Source organism: Rhinopithecus roxellana, chromosome 17 (assembly GCF_007565055.1).
Source record: "Rhinopithecus roxellana isolate Shanxi Qingling chromosome 17, ASM756505v1, whole genome shotgun sequence".
Classification (NCBI taxonomy): domain Eukaryota; kingdom Metazoa; phylum Chordata; class Mammalia; order Primates; family Cercopithecidae; genus Rhinopithecus; species Rhinopithecus roxellana.
Window position 1 is genome coordinate 88,666,630 of NC_044565.1, and position 21,668 is coordinate 88,688,297.

The window sequence follows — 21,668 nt, forward strand, 5'->3', positions numbered from 1 at the left end:
AACTAATTGTCATCAAAGAATATTGTGTATCCTTCAGACACAAAAACTTTGGCTACTGAGACCCATTTAGATAGCTTGGGACTGACACTAAATTCCTTTTTATTTGTACCATTTTCAATGGAAAGTTTTCTAAAACTGTACTGTAAACTTACCTGTTCACTTAAGTAGATGACAGAGAATCTTACACATTTAGGACTGTCTTATCGTTCCTTCTCTGCTATAGGCTTGGAAGCCAGATCAAACAGCCTACTTAGAATTGTTTGTCAATCAGACTAAACAGCCCTGAACACTGCTGGAAAAAGCTGACCTGTTTGTGATGGACTCCGACGCTGCTGAACAGACTACTTTACTATTTCTCCACTGCTGAGAGTAAGTAAGGTTGCAGGCAGTTGAGTTCTGACTACTATTTGTGATACTGACAGACCTATACAAAAGTTTAATAAATCATAAGATATTAAGGAACTTGGTCTGTTTATTATTTGTATGTACCTAAAAACAGATAAACCCTTACCTAAAATTCTGAGATATTAAATGCAACAAGTCTTCCCTGATTAAACATCATTTCCAAGAAAGATTTAGGATGAAGGGAAAAAGAAAGGTAAGATTGGGTTCCTGATTCTAATCTAGTAAGGAAGAAAAAACACTGCAAACACATTTGCTACTAGGCCCCTTCTGAGGGCTGCTCGGTAACGGTAACACTGAAAGTGTCACAGGAGAGGACAGATAAAGGAATCCCAACAAAAGACACCCCAGGAGGGGCCTTGGGGGGTGTGGCATCAGGAAGGGGGCTTGAAAGATGAGGTTTCAACAAGTAGAAATCTGAAGAAACAGCATTTCCAGCCGACAGAAGTGGTGAATAGTCTGGTGACATAAGAATGATGCAATTTCAAAAACAATTTTTTGATCAGGCCATACTGTAAAGGATTTTAAATACCATGACTGTTATTTTGAAGATATAAGAGGAAACCACTAGTGAAGAGGAGGAGGGGGAGGCAGAAGAGGAAAAGGAAGAGAAACGAAGAAGGAGGGAGACAGGGAAGCAGGGAGGAAGGAAAAGATGGATGATCAACAGAAGTGTGCTTCAAGAATCTTCAGATGACAGAACTGTGCTTCTGGCCAGGTGGTGGTTCACACCTGCAATCTCAGCACTTTGGGAGGCCAAGGTGGGAGGACTGCTTGAGGTCAGAAGTTCGAGATCAGCTTGGGCAACATGGTAAGACACTGTCTACACAAAATATAAAAAATTAGTCAGGCGTGGTGGTGTACGCCTGTAGTCCCAGCTACTTGGAAGGTCGAGGTAGGAGGATCGTGTGAGCCTGGGAAGTCAGGGCTGCGGTGAGCTGAGACCGTGCCATGCACTCCAGCCTGGGTGACAGAGAGACCTTGTCACAAACAAACAAACAACCCAAAATTGTGCTTCAAGAGTCTGCAGCAGCATGATGTCTGACGGACTGCCGAGTAAGAAGTTAGCATCATGAGAAGACTAAGAAGCCATTTTAAGAAACTGGCGAGAGAGATGGTCTGAATTAGGGCAATGGGAACAGTTTTTAGGAAAGAATAATTGTGAAATACAGTTCTAAATTAGAATTCACAGATCCAGCTATGGAGATGGGAGGGTTAAGAATTAAAAACGGTTAGAAACCTCTCTCAAACATGTAGCTTAAGCAACCAGAAAGCTGGCGACACTGAGTTAGGATCCATCACTGGTGAGCATTAGGAAAAAACGCAGGGGTGGAGTAAAGGGGAAGAAATCATGCTCCATTTAGGGCTGCCTATGCCTGTGATACAAGGAGAAGAGCACCAGGATTCGGACGGACACCACTAGGTGCCTGGGAACTAGGCACCATGTCTCAGGAGAAAGAAGGGGGCTGTGATGTAAATTTTGGAGTTATCTGTAGGTATCGGACAGGTGATATTGTCAAAGATATTTTCAAATGAATACCTAACTGCCTATTACACATTTTCAGGTTAAAAAAACACCAAGGGCAAATATTTTCTTTTCATCTTACTATATTTATTAAAGTAATAGTCATATTTAATAAATAGATAAAATGTTACAAAGACTACATATGTTGCTGGTATTAAGCTTTTTTTCTTAATTTAAAACAAATCAATTGCTTTGCCTAAAGACAAGTATGCTTAGGATGAACAACTATAAAATAAAACCTCTTCTGACCCATCTGTAAAAATATTTCCTTCAGGGTTTTTTCCTAGTCTGTCTGTTTTCACAGCTGTCTTAAGGAAAAAAGTAGGATAAGGTATAGCTATTAATGTTCTATAGGAGCTTACAAGTGTCTGGCTAGTGATTCATCCTATAAACACCTGTCTACACATGCTCAACTTTACCATTAAAATACAGAAAACATTAAAGTACCGTCCATACCACAGTCCTACCTGGAAGAATGGTATCTGTCTACCTGAGTGGGATGCTACATAGTAACATATATGAAGAATGACTGCCATTTGAAACAAATTAGTTTTTTTTTTTTTTTCTTTTGAGATGGGGTCTTGCTCTGTCACCCCGACTGGAGTGCAGTGGTGTGATCTTGGCTCACTGCAACCTCTGTCTCGGGTTTAAGCGATTCTCCTGCCTCAGCCTCCTAAGTAGCTGGGATTATAGGCACGTGCCACCACAGCTGGCTAATTTTTGTATTTTTAGTGGAAACGGTGCTTCACCATGTCGTCAGGCTGGTCTCAAACTCCTGACCTGGTGATTTGCCCACCTAGGCCTCCCAAAGCGCTGGGATTACAGGCGTGAGCCACCGCGCCCCGGCCAATCAAATTAGTTCATTCAACGCTATGATACCTATGAAGTTAGGCTGGTACAGACTTCTGAGTAAAGATGGTAGCTTGCACACTAGTATCTTCTAATCTCTCCTAAAACCTCACTAGAACAACAGAGAAGGAGTTTTTTTAAAAAGGACATAAACCCTTAAAAGAAGGAAAGGAAATAGGGGTAATAAAAATTTGAGAGCCAGAAAGAAAGCCTATTTAAAATCACACCCCAGCTCTGGAAAGCCTGGTCCTGGCCCTTTCCCACTGAGGAGTTGTCTGGCTGGGGTTGGCACTGCAAGAGCAAGAGAGGTGTGCTGGCCACAAAGAGGGGAGGGCAAGGCTGGCACGTGGGGGTGAGGTGACCTCTGAAACCCTCCAACCTCTTGTGACCTATGGTGGTCAGTTCTAGGAATGCTGGTAGCCAGGCCTTTACCCCCAAGCAGAAGGACCTGACCAGCCAAGAGATAGACTTAAGAGGCAATGACATGTGCAGCGTCCTTCCCCAAACAGACAGTGTGGCCAAGTCACCACACAGTGACTGAGGGACCCTGTCCCCACCTAGAGTTTTCATTCACTTTTTAAACTCTTATTCCTCACTGCCAAAAAATAACTATGGATCATGGCAGGAAAAACTAATAGAAATTTTCTTTCAAGAAAATTCCCCAGCACTGAATACTCAACTTCTAGACTGAGATGGGCTTGCAGCACAGTACAGTCGTTTTGTGTGAGGTTTCCCAGGACGCTTCCTCTTTCTGTTATTTTAGAGAAGCAACTCCTCTAGCAACTTCCCAAGGAAACACAGCATTTAAGGGGAATTGGCTGTTGTTGAGAACTTGCATGTCTGAAAATATTTACCATACCCTCACATGGACTGACTGCTTGTCTAGGCTGGAAACTATATTTCTTCAGGAAACTGAAGGTTCTTGTAATTCTCTGTCCAACATGGGTTGAGGTGAACTGAATCCACAGGATAATAGTAAAGGGAGGTCCCAGGATTAGAAGGTGACCAGGCCAGAATGGAATGGGGTAGAAAGTTCTAGAAGCAACTTCTTCAGGAAGGTAAATAAGTATAAGTCTAACCTATCTAAATACCTCAAAATAAGACTTACAGAACTGGCATAAATTGGGGGTTGATTAGTGATAACTACATAGAAAACAAGCAAGAGAGACAATTATTAACTTCAAAGGACACAAAGATTGAACAAGAAATGCAGTCACAGATTACTACTGACTCGGCTGGAAATAGCACCTACATAGGCCAGGCATGGTAGCTCATACCTGTAATCCCAGCACTTTGGGAGGCTGAGGTGGGAGGATCTCTTGAGCTCAGGAGTTGGAGACCAGTTCAGGCAACACAGTGAGACCTCATCTCTACTAAAATATATACATACATATATATTAGCTGGGTGTGGTGTGCACCTGTAATCCCAGCTACCTGAGAGGCTAAGGTGGGAGGATCACTTAAGCCCAAGAGACTGAGGCTGCAGTAAGCTATGATTTTGCCACTGTACTCCAGCCTGGGTAATAGGCCCTGTCTCAAAAAAAACAAAAGTTACAACAATGTAATGCTGAATACCAACTTAATCAAAATCACAATATAGCTTCCTTGGAAAGGAAAGTTATCAAAAGATAATGCCTAACACTAAAATGTTAAGAGGGAGGGAGGGAAGGAGGGAGGGAGGGAAACAGAGAGAGACAGAGAGACAGATTCATACCAAAATAATCAGCTAAAAAGGCAAAAGTGGTTGTCTGACAAGAGGTGAAAATGGAGGAAGGGGGAGGGAGGAAAAGGGGGGGACAATGGGATGGCCTACATTCCTAACAAACCTTGGAGAAATGTTTAGGTTTTCTTTGTTTTTGTTTTTGACAGAGTCTCACTCTGTTACTGGGCTGGAGCGCAGTGGCACGACCACGGCTAACTGCAGCCTTGCAGGGAGATCGTCCCACTTCAGCCTCCTGAGTAGCTGGGACCACAGGCATGCAACACCACACCCAGCTAATTTTTTGTAGAGATGCAGTTTCGCCACGTTGCCCAGGCTGGTCTTGAACTCCTGGGTTCAAGTGATCCTCCCTGCCTTGGCCTCCCAAAGTGATGGCATTACAGAAATTTTATTTTATTTTATTTTTTTGAGACGGAGTCTTGCTCTGTGCCCCAGGCTGGAGTGCAGTGGCGCGATCTCAGTTCACTGCAAGCTCCGCCCCCCGGGTTCACGCCATTCTCCTGCCTCAGCCTCCTGAGTAGCTGGGACTACAGGTGCCCGCCACCATGCCCGGCTAGTTTTTTGTATCTTTTAGTAGAGATGGGGTTTCATGGTGCTAGCCAGGATGGTCTCGATCTCCTGACCTCATGATCCGCCTGCCTCGGCCTCCCAAAGTGCTGGGATTACAGGCTTGAGCCACCGGCCTGGCCCAGAAATTTTATTTTATTTTATTTTTGAGATGGAGTCTTGCTCTGTTGCCCAGGCTGGAGTGCAATGGCGTGATCTTGGCTCACTGCAACCTCTGCCTCCCAGGTTCAAGCAATCCTCCTCCTGCCTCGGCCTCCCAAGTAGCTGGGATTACAGGTGCGTACCACCATGCCCAGCTAGTTTTTCTATTTTTAGTAGAAATGGGGTTTCACCATGTTGGCCAGAGTGGTCTCAAACTCCTGGCCTCAAGTGATCTGCCTGCCTTGGCCTCCCAAAGTGCTGGGATTACAGGTATGAGCCTGTAATGTTTGTGTTAGGCATTGTGTTCAGCCTGAAATGTTTAGTTTTTAAAACTATGTATGTATAACTGTAATTAAAAAAAAAAATTGATACTAAAAAAGCTTTAAAAATAATATTTTGGATGTTAAAACTGATCTGATCCAACCCAAAGTATCTTACCTAATTGCATTCCCTATTACTTTAATATAAGTTCTTAGTGGTATTTAGTAATTCCTGAAACTGCTAAAATATCTCTTCCATGGGTTTCTAGCCACAGAATACACATGGCCTAGAACAGTGGTCCTCAACATTTTTGGCACCAGGGACTAGTTTCGTAAAAGACAAGTTTTCCACAGATGGTGGCAGGGGTGGAGGGCGAGGGAGTTTTGGGATGATTCAAGCGCATTACATTTATTGTGCACTTTATTTCTATTATTATTACACTGTAATAATAATGAAATAATTATACAACTCGCCATAATACAGAATCAGTGGGAGCCCTGCACTTGTTTTCCTGCAATTAGAAAGTCCCATTGGGGACTAATGGGAGAGAGTGACAGATCATCAGGCATTAGATTCTCCTAAGGAGCACGCAACCTAGATCCCTCCCATGTGTAGTTCACAACAGGGTTCATGCTCCTATGAGAATCTAATGCAGCTGCTGATCTGACAGGAGGTGGGACTCGGGCAGTAATGTGAGCGATGGGGAGTGGCTGTAAATACAGATGAAGCTCAAGGCTCACCTCCTGGTGTGCGGATTGATTCCTAACAGGCCCCAGACCAGTACCATGGCCTGGGGGTTGGAGACCCCTGGCCTAGAGATCTCATGCACAGTCCTGCCTGAGCTGTTGCAGAATGCAAGAAAAGTACATTCATCAGAGACTTTAAGGCCACAGTAAGAAAGTGACAAAAAAGGCTAACATACAAAAAATGATACCTGTAGGAAAAATAGCTCTAATCAAAACTCATACCCTCACAAATCAAACAGATCACAGATGCCCATGCCTCTCAAAGCTGTTTGTGCCTACTGGGAATTCAACACCTATTTGTTGAAAGAATAAATACATTCTTTTTTTTTTTTTTTTTTTTTTTTTTTTTTTTTAAAAAGAGATGCTGTCTTGCCCTGTAGCCCAGGCTGCAGTACAGTGGTGTGATCATGGCTCACTGCAGACTCAAACCCCTGGGCTCAAGCAATCTTCCCGCCTCCCAAGTATTGGGAATACAGGCATGAGCTACTGCACTGGTCCTTAATTGTTAACTAGAATTAATACAACCAAAATTTCTGAGTTTGGATAATGTCCATGTAACACTGATTAACATTATGTGGTGGGCCACTTCCCATTTGAGGTTCAATATCAACCATACAGTAAACATCTTATTAGATTTTTGTGTTATCAGTGGCAGCAATATTTGGGAACACATTTCACTGTCTCCCTCCCATAAATTTCAGCTGCAGACAAGGCAAAACATACCTTTCAAGTTGGTATTGCAAGACACCAACTTTCAAATCAGGAGGTATCATAGCTAGTAAAGCTCTCAAGCTTTTGAGGAGCTGAGTTCAAAGGCCAGACTAGTGATCTGCTGATGGGACTTAGCAATTCTTTCAAGTATTCTTTTAAATTATAATGAAGGATTCTTTCCTTAATTCATGAGTGATTTCTACGATCTTCACTTTACCTAAGATGAAACTGTTCAACAACAAATTATACAAACTTTTTCTAAGCACAGCCTCAGATTTTCAAAAGACCATATATAAATATTTCTGGAATGAAACTGAGCTCTGATAATAGGTCTGATTTGGGCTAGGAAGTCACCAAAAAGCAGATTAGGGGCACATTTTACAAATACTACTCTTTGGAAGAATTCTGTTATCATGTGATATGGCTACAAAGATCGCATTTCCAGCTATGAAGAGCTGAAGAGAAACTGCTGTTTGATGGAAGAAGACAAGAATTTCTAACGTTCTTCCTCCTTTTCACTGGAAGTAAAATGGTACACAGCTTGGTAATTCTTTACAGGGTGACCCACAAATAGGTTCTAAAATAATCAAATGTCATCCTGATAGTTAATCAGAGAATATGTAGCAACAAAATAAGCGAACATCAACGGAACGTAGATGTGACTGGAGATAACGAAAGGCAAGTCCTTGATTCGCACAGTGCCAACAGGAAGGAGTAGCCAAGGAATGCAGTTAAAGAATACCAGGTGCCCCAACAAGACGGTTCAAATTTCAGTTATCTCTGTTCATCAACTGAGTATGTGCATAAAGTATAACTCCGCTGCGAGTTCTTTAGTCCACAAATCCCTACGTAAATAATGGGTCACTTTTCTCAAAGCCTGTCAGTGATTGGTCACTGCACTGGCAGTGTGATGCGCAATGAATTTCCTGTTCGGTTCATGCAGACAGGACACGTGTAACTGTTGTGTTGCTTCTTTAGATACCAAAGACAAACTCTTTACAAAAAAGTACAATTTAAAGAGAACTAATCAACAAGATAAAACTGCAACAACAAAAATGTGAATCAAATGTAAAGAGAGTTAGAGAAGAAAGAGCTGGCCGTGGGAATATAGGGAATGTGGCTGCTGTCGCTGGCTGGCACTCTTAAGTCTGTAGTGAGGGGAGCGTGCAATGGTAAACTTCTCTAAACAAATGAGGAAAACAGTTGTGACATGAAGAAGAAAAATGTCCCAGTGGAAGTGACGCTGGCAAAAAACTTCACATTAAAGGAACTCTCAGAGACATTTCATAATGTCAAAAGAGCAAAGGATAAAACATCGGAAGCTTATCTAAACTTAGAAAATGAGTATGACAATTTGCTGAGGCAAAGAAAAATGCTGGCTCCGTATCAAAAATTTAGGAGGAGAAAAAAGCACTGTTCCAAGTACTACTGACAAAAGAAAGAAAACAAAGAAAAAAAAATTACGCTTTATTCCTAATGTTTTAAATTACAATATACTAAAAAGATCCTAGTTTTCCAATTTATAATGGACAGTAAGAGAGTTTTTAATGTTTTGTCAAAAATGTTTAAAGGCATGGAACAATGCTAATTTTCCCTACTGACCATGAAGACTGTTCTGCATGTGTTCAACCTGTGAGGTCATTTCTACCATCCTGCACTACGGTGTATTCTAAATCCTCTCTGGCCGCCCTCAACCTCAACAAAGGTCTACCAAAGAAATGGGGGGAAGGGAAGGGCACTTCTGCATCTTGACAATCACAGGGCCTTATAAAAAGGCTCTGGTATACCATGCTGCACAAAGTAGCAACATTAAATTGTAACTTAAGTATTCTCACCTCTATCAGATAATAAGGACTCTGGCATAAAACACAGATAGGAATGCAAACATTTATAGCCTAAATTAGCTCCACTCTCCACCTACTGAAGCCTTAGGGCATGTACACCCAAAGATCACTTCCATTTAGCTTTTACTGTGAAATGATATTACAAAGCTGAAAAGTTACCTCCCTAATCATGCTTAGGCTTGGCTAACAAGAAGATCAGTGTGAATACTCTGAGGAGAGAGTCAACACAGCAGGAAGGACTTGTATTTTAAACACTTAAAGACATACATATTCATTTATACACATTGGTGTAACTCAGGAAGGTGCAGAGCCATAGCACACAGACATAAATTCAAATATTAGTAAGTTTGAGGAATTATTTCAACATTGGCATATTATTCATGTCATGAAAATGGAAACCTAAAAGTCCTCTATTTACTTGAGAGGCTTCCAGAAATTTAGAATGTAATAAACGAGGATGAGGGGATGCAGGGAGAGGCTAAGTAAGCAGAAGACAGCAAGGGGGAGTCTTGAGTCTGAATTCATTCGGAAATCACAGCTCTAAGAAGGCCCATCTCCGGTCCCTGCATGTTACAGATGAAAAAACTGTGACCCAGTGAAGATGAGCAATCACCCAAGATTACATAACCGGTGTGCAAAGAGCTAGGAACAAGATCCTTTAGTTGCAGTCCCTGGGTATTGAAGAGCATGAACAGAAATGAAGACAAAAGGAGCTCACTCATCTTAGATGCACGTACCTGGTTAAAAACCAGAGGACACAGAAAGAATAAGCCAACAAAAGAAACCTCCCGAGGGCACCACACAGCTGGCCCAAAGCTACTAGGTCAGCTCCTTACTCAGAGTTAGGTTCTGCAGGCTGTCGCAGAGATCAGTTCTTTCCAACTCATCCCAGCACATAATCAAGCTTGGCTATCTGCCTGCCTCATCTAAGCAGAGAAAACAGGATTGGCAAGGACCCAGGTACTCTTCAACTATCTGAAACCTAGAAAAATACCAACTAAACCAAGTGCGAATTTTTATTTATTTTATGACTGATCTTTGTCTATTTTCACATTTGTAAAGGAAAGCAGGTAGAAGTTACACTTCAGCCTGCATATATGCCCTAGAACACCAAGTCTCAATAAAAATCAGTTACTTCTGGAGTTATAAACAAAGAAAAATAATAACCTAAATGTTTAACAATAGAAGGATTGAGTAAATCATCACTCCATAGAACAGAATATGTAGCCATTAAAAATATCTACAAATAATTTTTAACAACATGGGAAATGACCTGAGTTATTTTAAAGAATCAGGATAAACATTTTACACATACAAGACTCTTGCTATTGTAGTTTCTAATTTTGAGACAAATAAGACAGGAAGAAAATTCACTAAAATATTAACGGTGCCTTTCTCTGGTATAAGAATTGTAAGGATAGCTTTCTTCTTGATATTCTTTTCTGTTTTCCAGACTTCCCATCTTAAGCATATACTAATCTTATAAGCAGGAAAGAAAAAGTCCTACATGCATTTTTAAAGTAAAAAGAGACAATAAAAAAGATGTAAGTTACTATCAACAAAATGCATAAACGATTTTCCGATACTTTTTCATCTTACCTTAACTTTCTTTTTCCATGTAGATTTCTGCTTCTCCTCCTCTTCCTCAATCAATTTAAGTGCCAGCTCTTTGTTAACTTTTGGCAATTTCTAGAAAGAAAATAAAAGCTGATTATTTTATTATAAAAGCTAACATATTCACATATTAGCTTAAAGGTTAACAGTTCTGTAAGTATAATCTCATAAATAGGAGATAACTAATTCTTATTTTATTTATTTTTTTGAGACAGAGTCTCACTCTGTCGCCCAGGCTACAGTGCGGTGGCGCGATCTTGGCTCACCACAACCTCTGCCTCCCGGGTTCACGCTATTCTCCTGCCTCAGCCTCCTGAGTAGCTGGGACTACAGGCACCTGCCACCATGCTCGGCTAATTTTTTGTATTTTTAGTAGAGACGGGGGTTCACCGTGTTAGCCAGGATGGTCTTGATCTCCTGACCTCGTGATCTGCCCGCCTTGGCCTCCCAAAGTGCTGGGATCACAGGTGTGAGCCATAGCGCCCAGCAAACTAATTCTTATTTTTAAAATTTCATTATCCTCATAGTAGGAAATGTAGACAGGTGATGATACCGGGTGGGCCACATGGCACAAAAATGGCAACCCCAGCTCACTGCTGGGGAACTCACCCTCATGTCTCTTCCCAGGGCACTGAGAACCTCTTCCCAGCACACTGAGAGGCAGTGCAGTGGCTCATGCCTGTAATCCCAGCACTTTGGGAAGCCGAGATGGGAGGCTCGCTTTGGTCCTGAAGTTCAAGACCAGCCTGGGCAACACGGCAAAATCTTGTCTCTACTAAATCTACAAAAAATTAGTTGAGATGGTAGTGTGCGCCTGTAGTCCCTAGCTACTTGGGAGGCTGAGGTAGGAAGATCACTTGAGCTCAGGTGGAGGCTGCAGTGAGCTCTGATTGTGCCACTGTACTCCACCGTGGGCAACAAAGCAAGATCCTGTCTCAAAAGACACCAGAAATCTTTTAACAGTCTGGAAAAAGAAAAAAGTACTGAGGGTAAATGCAGAAAACACTCACTAGTCTTTTATAGTGACAGAGTATGTATGCATACCAATGTTCAGTTATAAACACTGGTATCATTTGGTGGTTGAAATGAACCAACAGAGGCGGCTGCAGACAGACTGCAAGGCAGGTGAGGGAGCAGGACCTGCCCTTCCCTGTCTGCGCTGGCACCACACAACAGCAACTCTTTGTCCTAGAAACAACAGATGGTTCCACAGCAGTGGTGGATTCCAGTTTGCAGTTTCCAACGCTCCCGGGAACATCCTCGCTATGCCTCAAGGGCCCTGGAACCTGCCTGCGGCCCCTCCTCAGAAGCCTGGGTCCAGCTCCACAGGGCCTCCCCTTCCTATTCCCCAGGCTGCTCCCCAGCCCTGAGTTGGTGGCTGCTTCCTGTAGTTCACCGCTCTCCTCCATCCTTTAGCAGTTCTGCTTTTTCAGTTCTTGAATACCAAGTTAATCATTCTTTACATTAAATTCTATGTACTCAGACAGCGAGCACAGTTTATGACTGTCGACCATTTCCCATGATCCAAATAGAAAGCCTAAGATACGGCCAAAGGTCAGTAAGGAATGGGGATTAGCAAAGTCCCGATACTCCAAAAATGGAAAACACATCTAAAAATGCTATCAGGTTTTTAGTGGAGGTGACAATATCAATCATCCTAGCATTATTTCCCACAGTACAATTACCACAGAGGTCATAATGCTAAAATTGTAAAGAGTTTTTATACCCTCATGACAAACATGACACACTGATGACAAACAAACTACAAAAGATGCAGATTAAAGATGGAAAACCAAGAAAAGAATGGCAGATTTCTTTGGAATAATACACAAAATGAAAATTAAGTACTCTTCGCTGATAAATTCAATGGTAAGTATAACATTTACCTTTAACTGGACTCTCTGTGCACGCGTTTCTTCTATTTTCTGTCGTATTTTATCTTTCCTATATTCTTCATAAGCAAATGGATTTACCATCAGTTTCACCTTTTCAAAATGAAAAAAGTTTTTAAAATAAAAGCATGGTATTTAGTAATATCATTTTCATATACACCATGACAGTTACACCAAAGAACAGGCAGATCCCCTACAAATCCCATGTATGTTTTATGAAAGTGCAAGTAGTGAGGAAATGGCTATAGATTGCTCATTAGTTACCTGAAACACAATAACTGTAGTTTTCTGTTTACCTTGTGATAGAGTCTTATATCCATGAAAAACCCATGCATATATGCCCGAAGGAAAGGTGATCCAATGAGGTGGGTGAGCCCTGGGTAAGGTCAAACAGAAGACAGCAGGTCCTTATGCAATCTTCATTAAAATTCAACAGTTTTTCTTGGACCACAATTTGATTATAATAAGATTTCACTTCAGAGTAAAAATTTGAGGATTAGAATTACTAATCTTCTTTGATATCTATAGAGAACATTTAATCGACTTCAGCAATATCATCCTTATTTATTTTAAATGTTATAATACTACACACAAAAAGATGAGAAAGTCCTTATGAACCATGACAAAGAGGGTTCGTTCCCTTATACTCTCTGAGTGGTCCTCAGATTTTTTATTTCCACAAACCAGTTCAATTTAGAAAATAATACTGTGGCTCAAGAGTAGGTTGCCAAGGAGAGAGGAGAAACACTGTTATCTCCCACCATTTGCAAAAACAAAGGACACTCACAAAAACAAAGTAGAAAGAACCATCTTCCAAGAAAGAACAGCTGACAAATTCCTACCACCATATAGAAATACACATACATGCATATTAATACATCACATATGCATTCCTCATCAGGGACTAATGAAAAGTCCACTGCCAGTCAGGATTTGAGAACCCTGCCTCAAACGATACCTTTCAGAGTTTCCCAGTTGTAATAGATTACACTTAGAACTTGTGGTGCTGGTGGTCACATAAGAATGCTCCGACTATGTCATAGAAATTATTTATTAATTGCAAATATTGACACAGAAAAAGGTTGAGACTATCTTCAAAATAAGGCCACATGTGATGTACTCAGATGCAGAACATTTATGGTATATGTCAGTGGTCCCTAACCTTTTTGGTACCAGGGACTGGTTTTGTGGAAGACAATTTTTCCACGGATGCGGGGAGGGATGGTTTCAGGATGAAACTGTTCCACCTCAGATCATCAGGCATTAGATTCTCACAAGGAGCACACAACCTAGATCCCTCGCATGTGCAGTTCACACTAGGGTTCACGCTCCTATGAGAATCAAATGCCATGGCTGGCAGGAGGCAGAGCTCAGGCGGTCATGCTCACTTGCCACTCGCCTCCTGCTGTATGGCCCGGTTCCTCATAGGCTACCGACTGGTACGGGTCCATGGCCCAGAGGGTGGGGACCTCTGGTATAAGTGACTATCTTTCTAAGGAAAACATTACTCTAATTTCCAAATTTTAGAAATATCCATCCTTCTAGCCCTGAAAAGCACTAAGCAAAATCATAAGGTAGTGCAAAATAGTATATGTTGTAGAACAATATGAAAAGCAAAATTAAATTTAGGATACTCTCATAAAGTAATTCTAAAACTTGATTAGGAAAATACTATCATAGAATTCATTAGGTTAATAAAACTATGGAAAAAAATAAAAAAATAAAAAAAACTATGGGGTTTGAACTTTCACAATGGAGTCTTAAGAGGGCTGAGCCTTAATGAAATGTGAATGTATACAACTGCATATGTGTATTCTCTAAACCTTCCTCAGGATAAGGGTCTGATTAACCACTACATTATAAAATACATATACCAGTGATTAAAGTAATTTTTTGTTTCCTTTATTAATCTCACAGAATTATTCCAAGTCAGGCCATAAATAAAAACTGAGTGAAGCGCTTTCCACAGTGTAACAATCCTAACCCAAGAATCGGATGCAGCAGCATTTCCTATAGTTAACTCCATGGATCACTAGTCCCAAGAGATCTTCTGAGAAAACAGGGCTCCATGGTCAAGTAAGTTTGGGAAATGTTTCATACTTTCCTCCCCTGTTTGGAGATTTACAATATAAAATGGTATTAAAGGCTCTAAGAAGTGAGACAAAGAAATTGATTTAACTGTGCTTAATCTAGTATTTCCCAAATTTATTTGCCAAAAATCTCTAAAATAACAGGGTGCTGAATATTTTCCAAGCATTTTCTGATTCATTCTCCAAGCAACCCCATGGGTAGGGACCAATATTATTCCCATTTTACAGATAAGGAAACCAAGGCTTAAAGAGGCTAAGTCAACTGGCCAAGTTGTGCAGCTATTAAGTGAGAGAGGTGGGATATAAACCCATGTCAATCTACCTGCGGTGTCCATGATATCAGCCACTATGCTATCTACCCAGTCCTTTTTACAGAAGTAATATTCCAAGGAATGCACTGTGGGAAATACCAAGCTATAAGATCTGTTATAGGCCATATCCGGAACAGTCAGAACTTGCAAATCTTCAGTATACTAATGCTGCACTAAAAACAATCTTAGGAAGTAAGGGAAGTTCATTACTTACTTCTACTCTTAAGATACCTATTTAGAAGGTTTTATATATTATGGGGAAAAGATAAAGGCTCATTTGGCATCAAAAGATATTAGTAATATACATAAAGTGCTTTCTAGTATGACTGTCATTTTGTTGAATATCTATTTCTATAGTTTCAAAAATTAGCAGTACAATTAAATTTTAACAAAATATACCTAAACTTATATAACTGCTGTCTTCACCCAAAATAAATCCAGTAAAGAGACTGAAAAATAACCTAAAATGTACTAAATATAGTAGTTTTTAAAAAATCTACAAAAGAACAATGACCTTTTTTCATTCAATTTAGGAAAGTAGGTGAGTGTGACATAGCATATTATAAAAATTACTCTGGAGACACTTAAGAAGGCACTGCACTAAGAAGGTCCTATTTCACTCAAGTTATTTTTTAAAAGGCTAAACTCAGCTCTTTTTTGGTAGTAACTGACAGAAAGTAATTCTGCCTGGATTAACTGTGCTATGATATATGGGTTAAAAAGGAAGTTTAATTAATCTAATGGTAACATGATTCTGTTTTAATACTCAACTGTTATTGCACATCTATTTGTTCCAAAGACAATTAAGTTGCCTTGCCTTGTACAGAATGGATCCTCTAAGTTTTCCCACTCTCAGTAACTTCTGCTGTAGCCTGCTGGCAGCAGCAGAACAAGATGAGCACCATCTACTCTAACCTCGAGGAGTGCTAGGCAAGCAGGCCCAACATGTCCTGCAGGGGCTGGGATGGTTGGGGGAAGGGCATAGACTCTGGATTTAAAGCTCAACTCTCAAGTTTACTACCACTGAAACTTCTGGTGACGTACATTTATCTTTTTTTTTTTGGCCTCAGTTTCTTTATCTAATGGAATCAAAATGGTACCCAATCCATAGGGATGTGAAGATTAAATGAGTTATGTGTAGAACGCTTAGAATACTGCCTGCACAGACTGGGCGTGGTGGCTCACACCTGTAATCCCAATACTTTGGGAGGCTGAGGTGGATGGATCACCTGAGGCCAGGAGTTCAAGACCAGCCTGGCCAACACGGTGAAACCCTGTCTTACCATGCTGCATGGTGGCACACATCTGTAATCCCCACTATTCAGGAGGTTGAGGCAGGAGAATCACTTAGCCTGGGAGGTGGAGGTTGCAGTGAGACAAGATTGGGCCACTGCACTCCAGCCTGGGTGACAGAGCAAGACTGTCTCAAAAAAAAAAAAAAAAAAGAAAAAGAAAAAAAACACTGCCTGCACATAGTAAGCCCTATCTCATAAGTATTTGCTGTTCTTTCAAGACATTTCTTGGCTTATGACCTTTAAACATAAAGTAACTATTAAGGTTCTTCTAGATCTGAAGTTTCAATGTATCACTTCTAAATTTTGGATTGGGTCTTCTATAATCAAACCTAAAAGGGAGGCAGGAATCATTACTTGCCGTCTTTGAGATATTTTCAAAACCTTATTATACTTCAGATAACACTGGGGAAAAAAAAATCACTGCTTTCGTGACAATTTGTTTTCTCCATATAGCTAGTATGCTAAAAGAAATTATTCGCTAAAATAAATTCTCATTTAAAATACAAAAAGGCTTCAGTATGTTAAATTTACTTGAACTTTTCTCTAAGGAGAAAGGTTACAAATCTGACAATTTATAATATGTTTAATATCTGATTTGGCAGAAAGGGAAGATTTGGGAGATGAGGTAAACATGGCTCAGCCAATTCTCATGTTCAAAACTCAAAAAAAAAGTAGAAATAAAATAATTACATAATATTTTATCACTTTTTTTTTTTTTACCTAAATTTTCAAGGTCTTTCTTGGTGACAAATTTATAATCATCATAAACGGTGCTTTCTGGATTCTCTTCTAGTTCTTCGGTCAAGTTGTCTAAGAAGGAACACCACCGAGGAGCAGGACCTAAAACCTGTCGGTATTTATGAGAGCGTCAGCAAAGGCACAGCTCCCCACGCCATCCAAGTCTCAGCCACTCATCACCAAATTTTGTAAGTATGATTTCTGAATCCTTTTTTCTATCAGAAGTATTGACAAATAAATGCAATATGGATAATGAACAAGTATATAACAGAAGAGAATAAACAAATCCGTAAATTTTTAGGCTTGTAAGAGAAAACAATCTCACTTAGTCTAGGGCACAAAAGTATTAATGAATGTTCTTATATTAGCACTATCAAAATATAGATAAATAATTCAGATACTTACAATAACATCCATCCATTCATGTATCACCTCCTTCCTTCAAAATACTACTAGAATTCTACAAAAGCATTATTTGGTACACTAGATTTTTTAAGTTTGCCAAACAAAAGTCTAAAAGAAAAATTACCTTTTTTAAAAACAATATTTATTAGTATTATTATTATTTTGTAGAGGTAGGGTTTTGCCATGTTGCAAAACCCTTGAACTCCTGAGTTGGTCTTGAACTCCTGAGTTCAAGCAATCTGCCAGCCTCAGCCACCACACTCGGCCCAAAATTACTTTCTTTTAAGCTTTTTCAACTAATTACTTGACAATTACATTCCATTCTGCATGGTCCACTTCATTTAATTCATTTAACTCATTAAAAACTAAAAAACTAAAATTCTAGACTATAGTTAATGGCAATACATCGTATTCTTGAAAAATCGCTGAGAGTAAATTTTAAATATTCTCATTACAAAAAATGGTAAGTACTATGTGACGTGATGCAAATGTTAATTAGCTCAATTTAGCCATTCCACAACATACACGTTTCAAAACATCATGCTGTACACAACTAATACACATAATTGTTATTTGCCATTTAAAAATAATTAGTTAATTTTTAAAATTTCTGTATAAAGAATTCTTCAAAACTAAATAGGTGACCAGGCTCCACAAGTTATCCCAACGAAAGGCTGAGGAACAAAAGGCTGAACAGAATTATAACTAACTAATAAAATATGAATCATTAAGTTTATAATTCAACTATGAAAAAACATAATCCAACTACTTTCATAAAATACTCTGATCGCTTTGTACATTTTTGCTATTGATACAAATCTTTCCCAACAAAATGCCACACCCGCTGAGGTGAATGTATGCCAAAGGAAATCTGCTCAGTCAACAGAGAAGATATGCTAGTGAAATCCTCCCTTAAGCCAGAGGTATTCCGATGAGAGAACACTGGGCTCCGGCAAAATGGAACTTCCAGTGACGACTTAACCTGTTTATTTCAGTAACAAGCATACCGGAAAAACACCCAGAAATCATAATGGAAATTATTAAATCTAGCTTAAACTTTCTGAAGAAGGAAAGGTAGAAGGAAGAGAGTTATAACAAAGAAAAACAGCCCCTGTTAACACTCTCTTCAAATAAAAAGAAAAGGAAATGTTAGATATGGCCATAATAATTTAGTTATAATATTTTGCCTGATTAGAAAGAGTGATTCTCTTCACCCCAACACAGCTATGGTACTCATAAACATGAAAAAACTCGAGCATAAAGAGTCTTCCACAGAAATTTCATATTAGCGCAATCTACAATTTTTAAAAATAGAAGTAAAGGTTTTTACATACTAAGTGGTTTGACTCCAACCATAAAAGACAAAACCCTCAAGAAATGTAAGGCATTTTTTAAAATTCCATATAGAACACTTTTTAAAAGAACTGCCATGGTTTTAAGCAATTTTAGGATAGTAGCTTGAAGTCAACAACTAAATGCTACCACATACAAAGCACTGTGCTAAATTAAAGACACTGACCACAGTCTCCCTGAAGAAGTTTAAAATCCAGCTGAAGCACATGTGTACACTTGCATGTGCACATGCACGCACACACACACAATGTGTGTGCGATGAACTCAGATTGCACACTGAGTCCAAGGGGAAGATGGCTTAAAAAAAAACAGGGAAGGCTGGGACACCGAATAAGTCTATTTGAAAGGACTTCATGTCGGAAGGAGCACATGAGCAAGCCAGGAAAATCACAGGCATCTTCTGAAGCCGAGAGAGTTGAGGCGTTTGTAACTACAGGGGTATTTGCTTCCAGTGAGTCATAAACCTGCAAATGCAAAGCTCTATCAGATAATGGTGTACTCCCTAAAACAGCAATCTTTTCTTTTCTGGACTAGATCAAAGTATGCTATTATTGCTTTTTTAGAATATAATATCCAAGATATTGTCCTCTGAGGAGAGGAGAGACATCTGTTTTGTTAACTGCTGAATTTTTAGTACCTAGAAGAGTGCCTGCCAGATAGTAGGTGCTCAATAACTATGTGATAAATAAATCTATTCATGTATAAAACACATTCGAATTTCATATGCATGAAGTACTAAAACTTAAAGGGTCCTCTGTGGCAAAAGTATTTCTAAATTGGTCTAATATTCCTTATTCAGATAAAAACAAGCAAATACCTCACCATAAGGCTACTGGGTATATGAACACTTCTGGTGAAAGTCAGATCTATCTTGACTCCTATGCTAGGGTACACTGCTACCCAAAGAACCTCAAAATAAATTGTTCTATCTTTTTAAACCAATCATAAGCATGAGCTTCCAAGACAATAAAAAGATTATACTGTGTGCACTGACTTTTGGAGGTGAGGGGTAGGAATACTAAAACAGTCTAGATGTGAATTTACTTTCACATAGCCCTCTTTTATAATGTTTCACAACATTCTTTCTGATTATCTAGATTTTAACGGAAGTGGTTTAAATTGCCTGTCAGGGGACACGTCTAATTATGGCAAATAATCTCTGCAACCAGATTCATGGCCATTAAATTTTCTAGGAAAAAATATTTCCATCAAAAACAAAATTAAATCTAGTAGTTGACCTTATTAATCACATTTCCTGAGTTCCTTTTCAGAGAAAAAAACATCAAAACCACCATAACAAAGTTGAAATGACTGATTTACACTGGTATAAACTGCAGGTTTTATCCACATTAGACCTTTCCTCAGAGGCCTACCATTAAGTTTCAAAACAGTGGCCGGCTTGGCCGATAAGGAAGGCTCAACCACAGGCACGTCACACTCTCTGATGTAGCTACGATGACCACAGTGTCAATGTGTAAAATGTCTTTGTTGCCTTCACAGCCATAAAATATGTTAAACCTCAACTAATCCTTTAAAATATATTAATTTACTTTCTAAATTCCACATTTTACAACTTGAGGAAAACATCCTTTTTAGCCATATCTGGACTATCACTACTACCTCCAACTTTCCAGGTTTTCTGTCCTGCTGTTACATTGCTGTATTCTATGTTTTCGTCACACCATGTTGTCCATGCTGTGGTCAGTTTACAAGCCTTTCTTTTTTTCTTTTTATTTTTTTAGAGACAGGTTCTTGCTGTGTTGCCTAGGCTGGTCTTGAAACCCTGAGTTCAAGAGAGCCTTCAGAATAGCTAGAATTACAGGCACTGGCACTGTGCCCAGCAAATATCTCAACTCACAGGTCAGTATTAACCAAAGTAGAAAATTGAAAACTGATTCATCAGATTGCTAGAAAGGGACAATGTGGCTCCCTTAGCAATTTTAATGATAATTATATCAACCAATCTAAATGGAAATACTTGATTCTCCAAAATATGAAAGAATCTTTATGTACCAACATGCTACAAGAAGGCTGCAACTCAAATGCAGCAAAGTATCTGCTTGTGCCAATCTATTTGAGCAGAAGAACCAATTTTAAAAGACATGAAAATACATGCCATGTGCCCAAGATGATCACTGCTTCTATGATTACAATCTGTCTTTAAGATGTTAATTATAAAACTCAAAATTCTCGTATATTTCTGTAAAGGACTACAAGTGGGGAGGAGAAAGGGTGAATACTAAAATCTTAGGGGCCGGGTGCAATGGCTCACACCTAATCTCAGCACTTTGGAAGGCAAAGGCAAGAGGACTTCCTGAGCCCAGGAGTTCAAGGCAGCCTGGGCAACACAGTGAGATCCTATCTCTACAAAAATACATATTGTTGGCCAGGCACAGTGGCTCACACCTGTAATCCCAGCACTTTGGGAGGCTGAGGCGGGCAGATAGCCTGAGGTCAGGAGTTCGAGACCAGCCTGGCCAACATGGTGAAACCCCATCTCTACTAAAGATACAAAAATCAGCCAGGCGTGGTGGCGCATGCCTGTATCCCAGCTACTCAGGAGACTGAGGCATGAGAATTGCTTGAACCCGGGAGGTGGAGGTTGCAATGAGCCAAGATTGTGCCACTGCATTCCAGCCTGGGTGACAGAATTAGACCCTGCTTCAAAAAAAAAAAAAAAACAGATTGTCAAAATTAGCTGGGCATGATGGCATGTACCTGCAGTCCCAACTATTATCCCCGAAGGGTGAGATGGGAGGATCCCTTAAGCCCAGGATCTGGAGGCAGCAGTGAGCTATGATGGTGCCACTGCTCTTCAGCCTGGGCAACACAGTGAGACCCTGTCTCGAAGAACAATACAAATAAAAATAAACTCTTAGGGAGCTGAAAGAGGATACTCCTTCCCTCACTCTACTTTAGAAAAATCACCGTGCTACATCCCAAAGCTGTGCTGAGACAAAAAAAAAAAGACTGAGGATTACCAGATAAATGGTTTTAACAGATCAAGGGTGATTCAAACAACAACAAAGTACTATTAATATTACAGACAAAGAACCAAAGTCTACTAACCCAATACAAATGCCATCATTTTTTTCTGCTTGCTTATAATGCTACTGAGTATGACAAAGCATTTCATTATCTAATGTACTATTAATGGAACAAACAAGAAAATAATTGATAACATAGAACAGCCATTAAATTTGA

General features: G+C 39.7%; 1 protein-coding gene across 1 annotated transcript in view; it reads right to left on the minus strand.

Moving 5' to 3' along the window:
* NOL10 (nucleolar protein 10) overlaps positions 1-21,668 on the minus strand; it is a 114,402-nt gene that overhangs the window by 18,751 nt on the left and 73,983 nt on the right. The window contains 4 exon segments of the mRNA XM_010379671.2: positions 10,366-10,455; positions 12,267-12,365; positions 12,569-12,648; positions 16,689-16,815. Coding sequence (XP_010377973.2) covers positions 10,366-10,455; positions 12,267-12,365; positions 12,569-12,648; positions 16,689-16,815 — 396 coding nt within the window.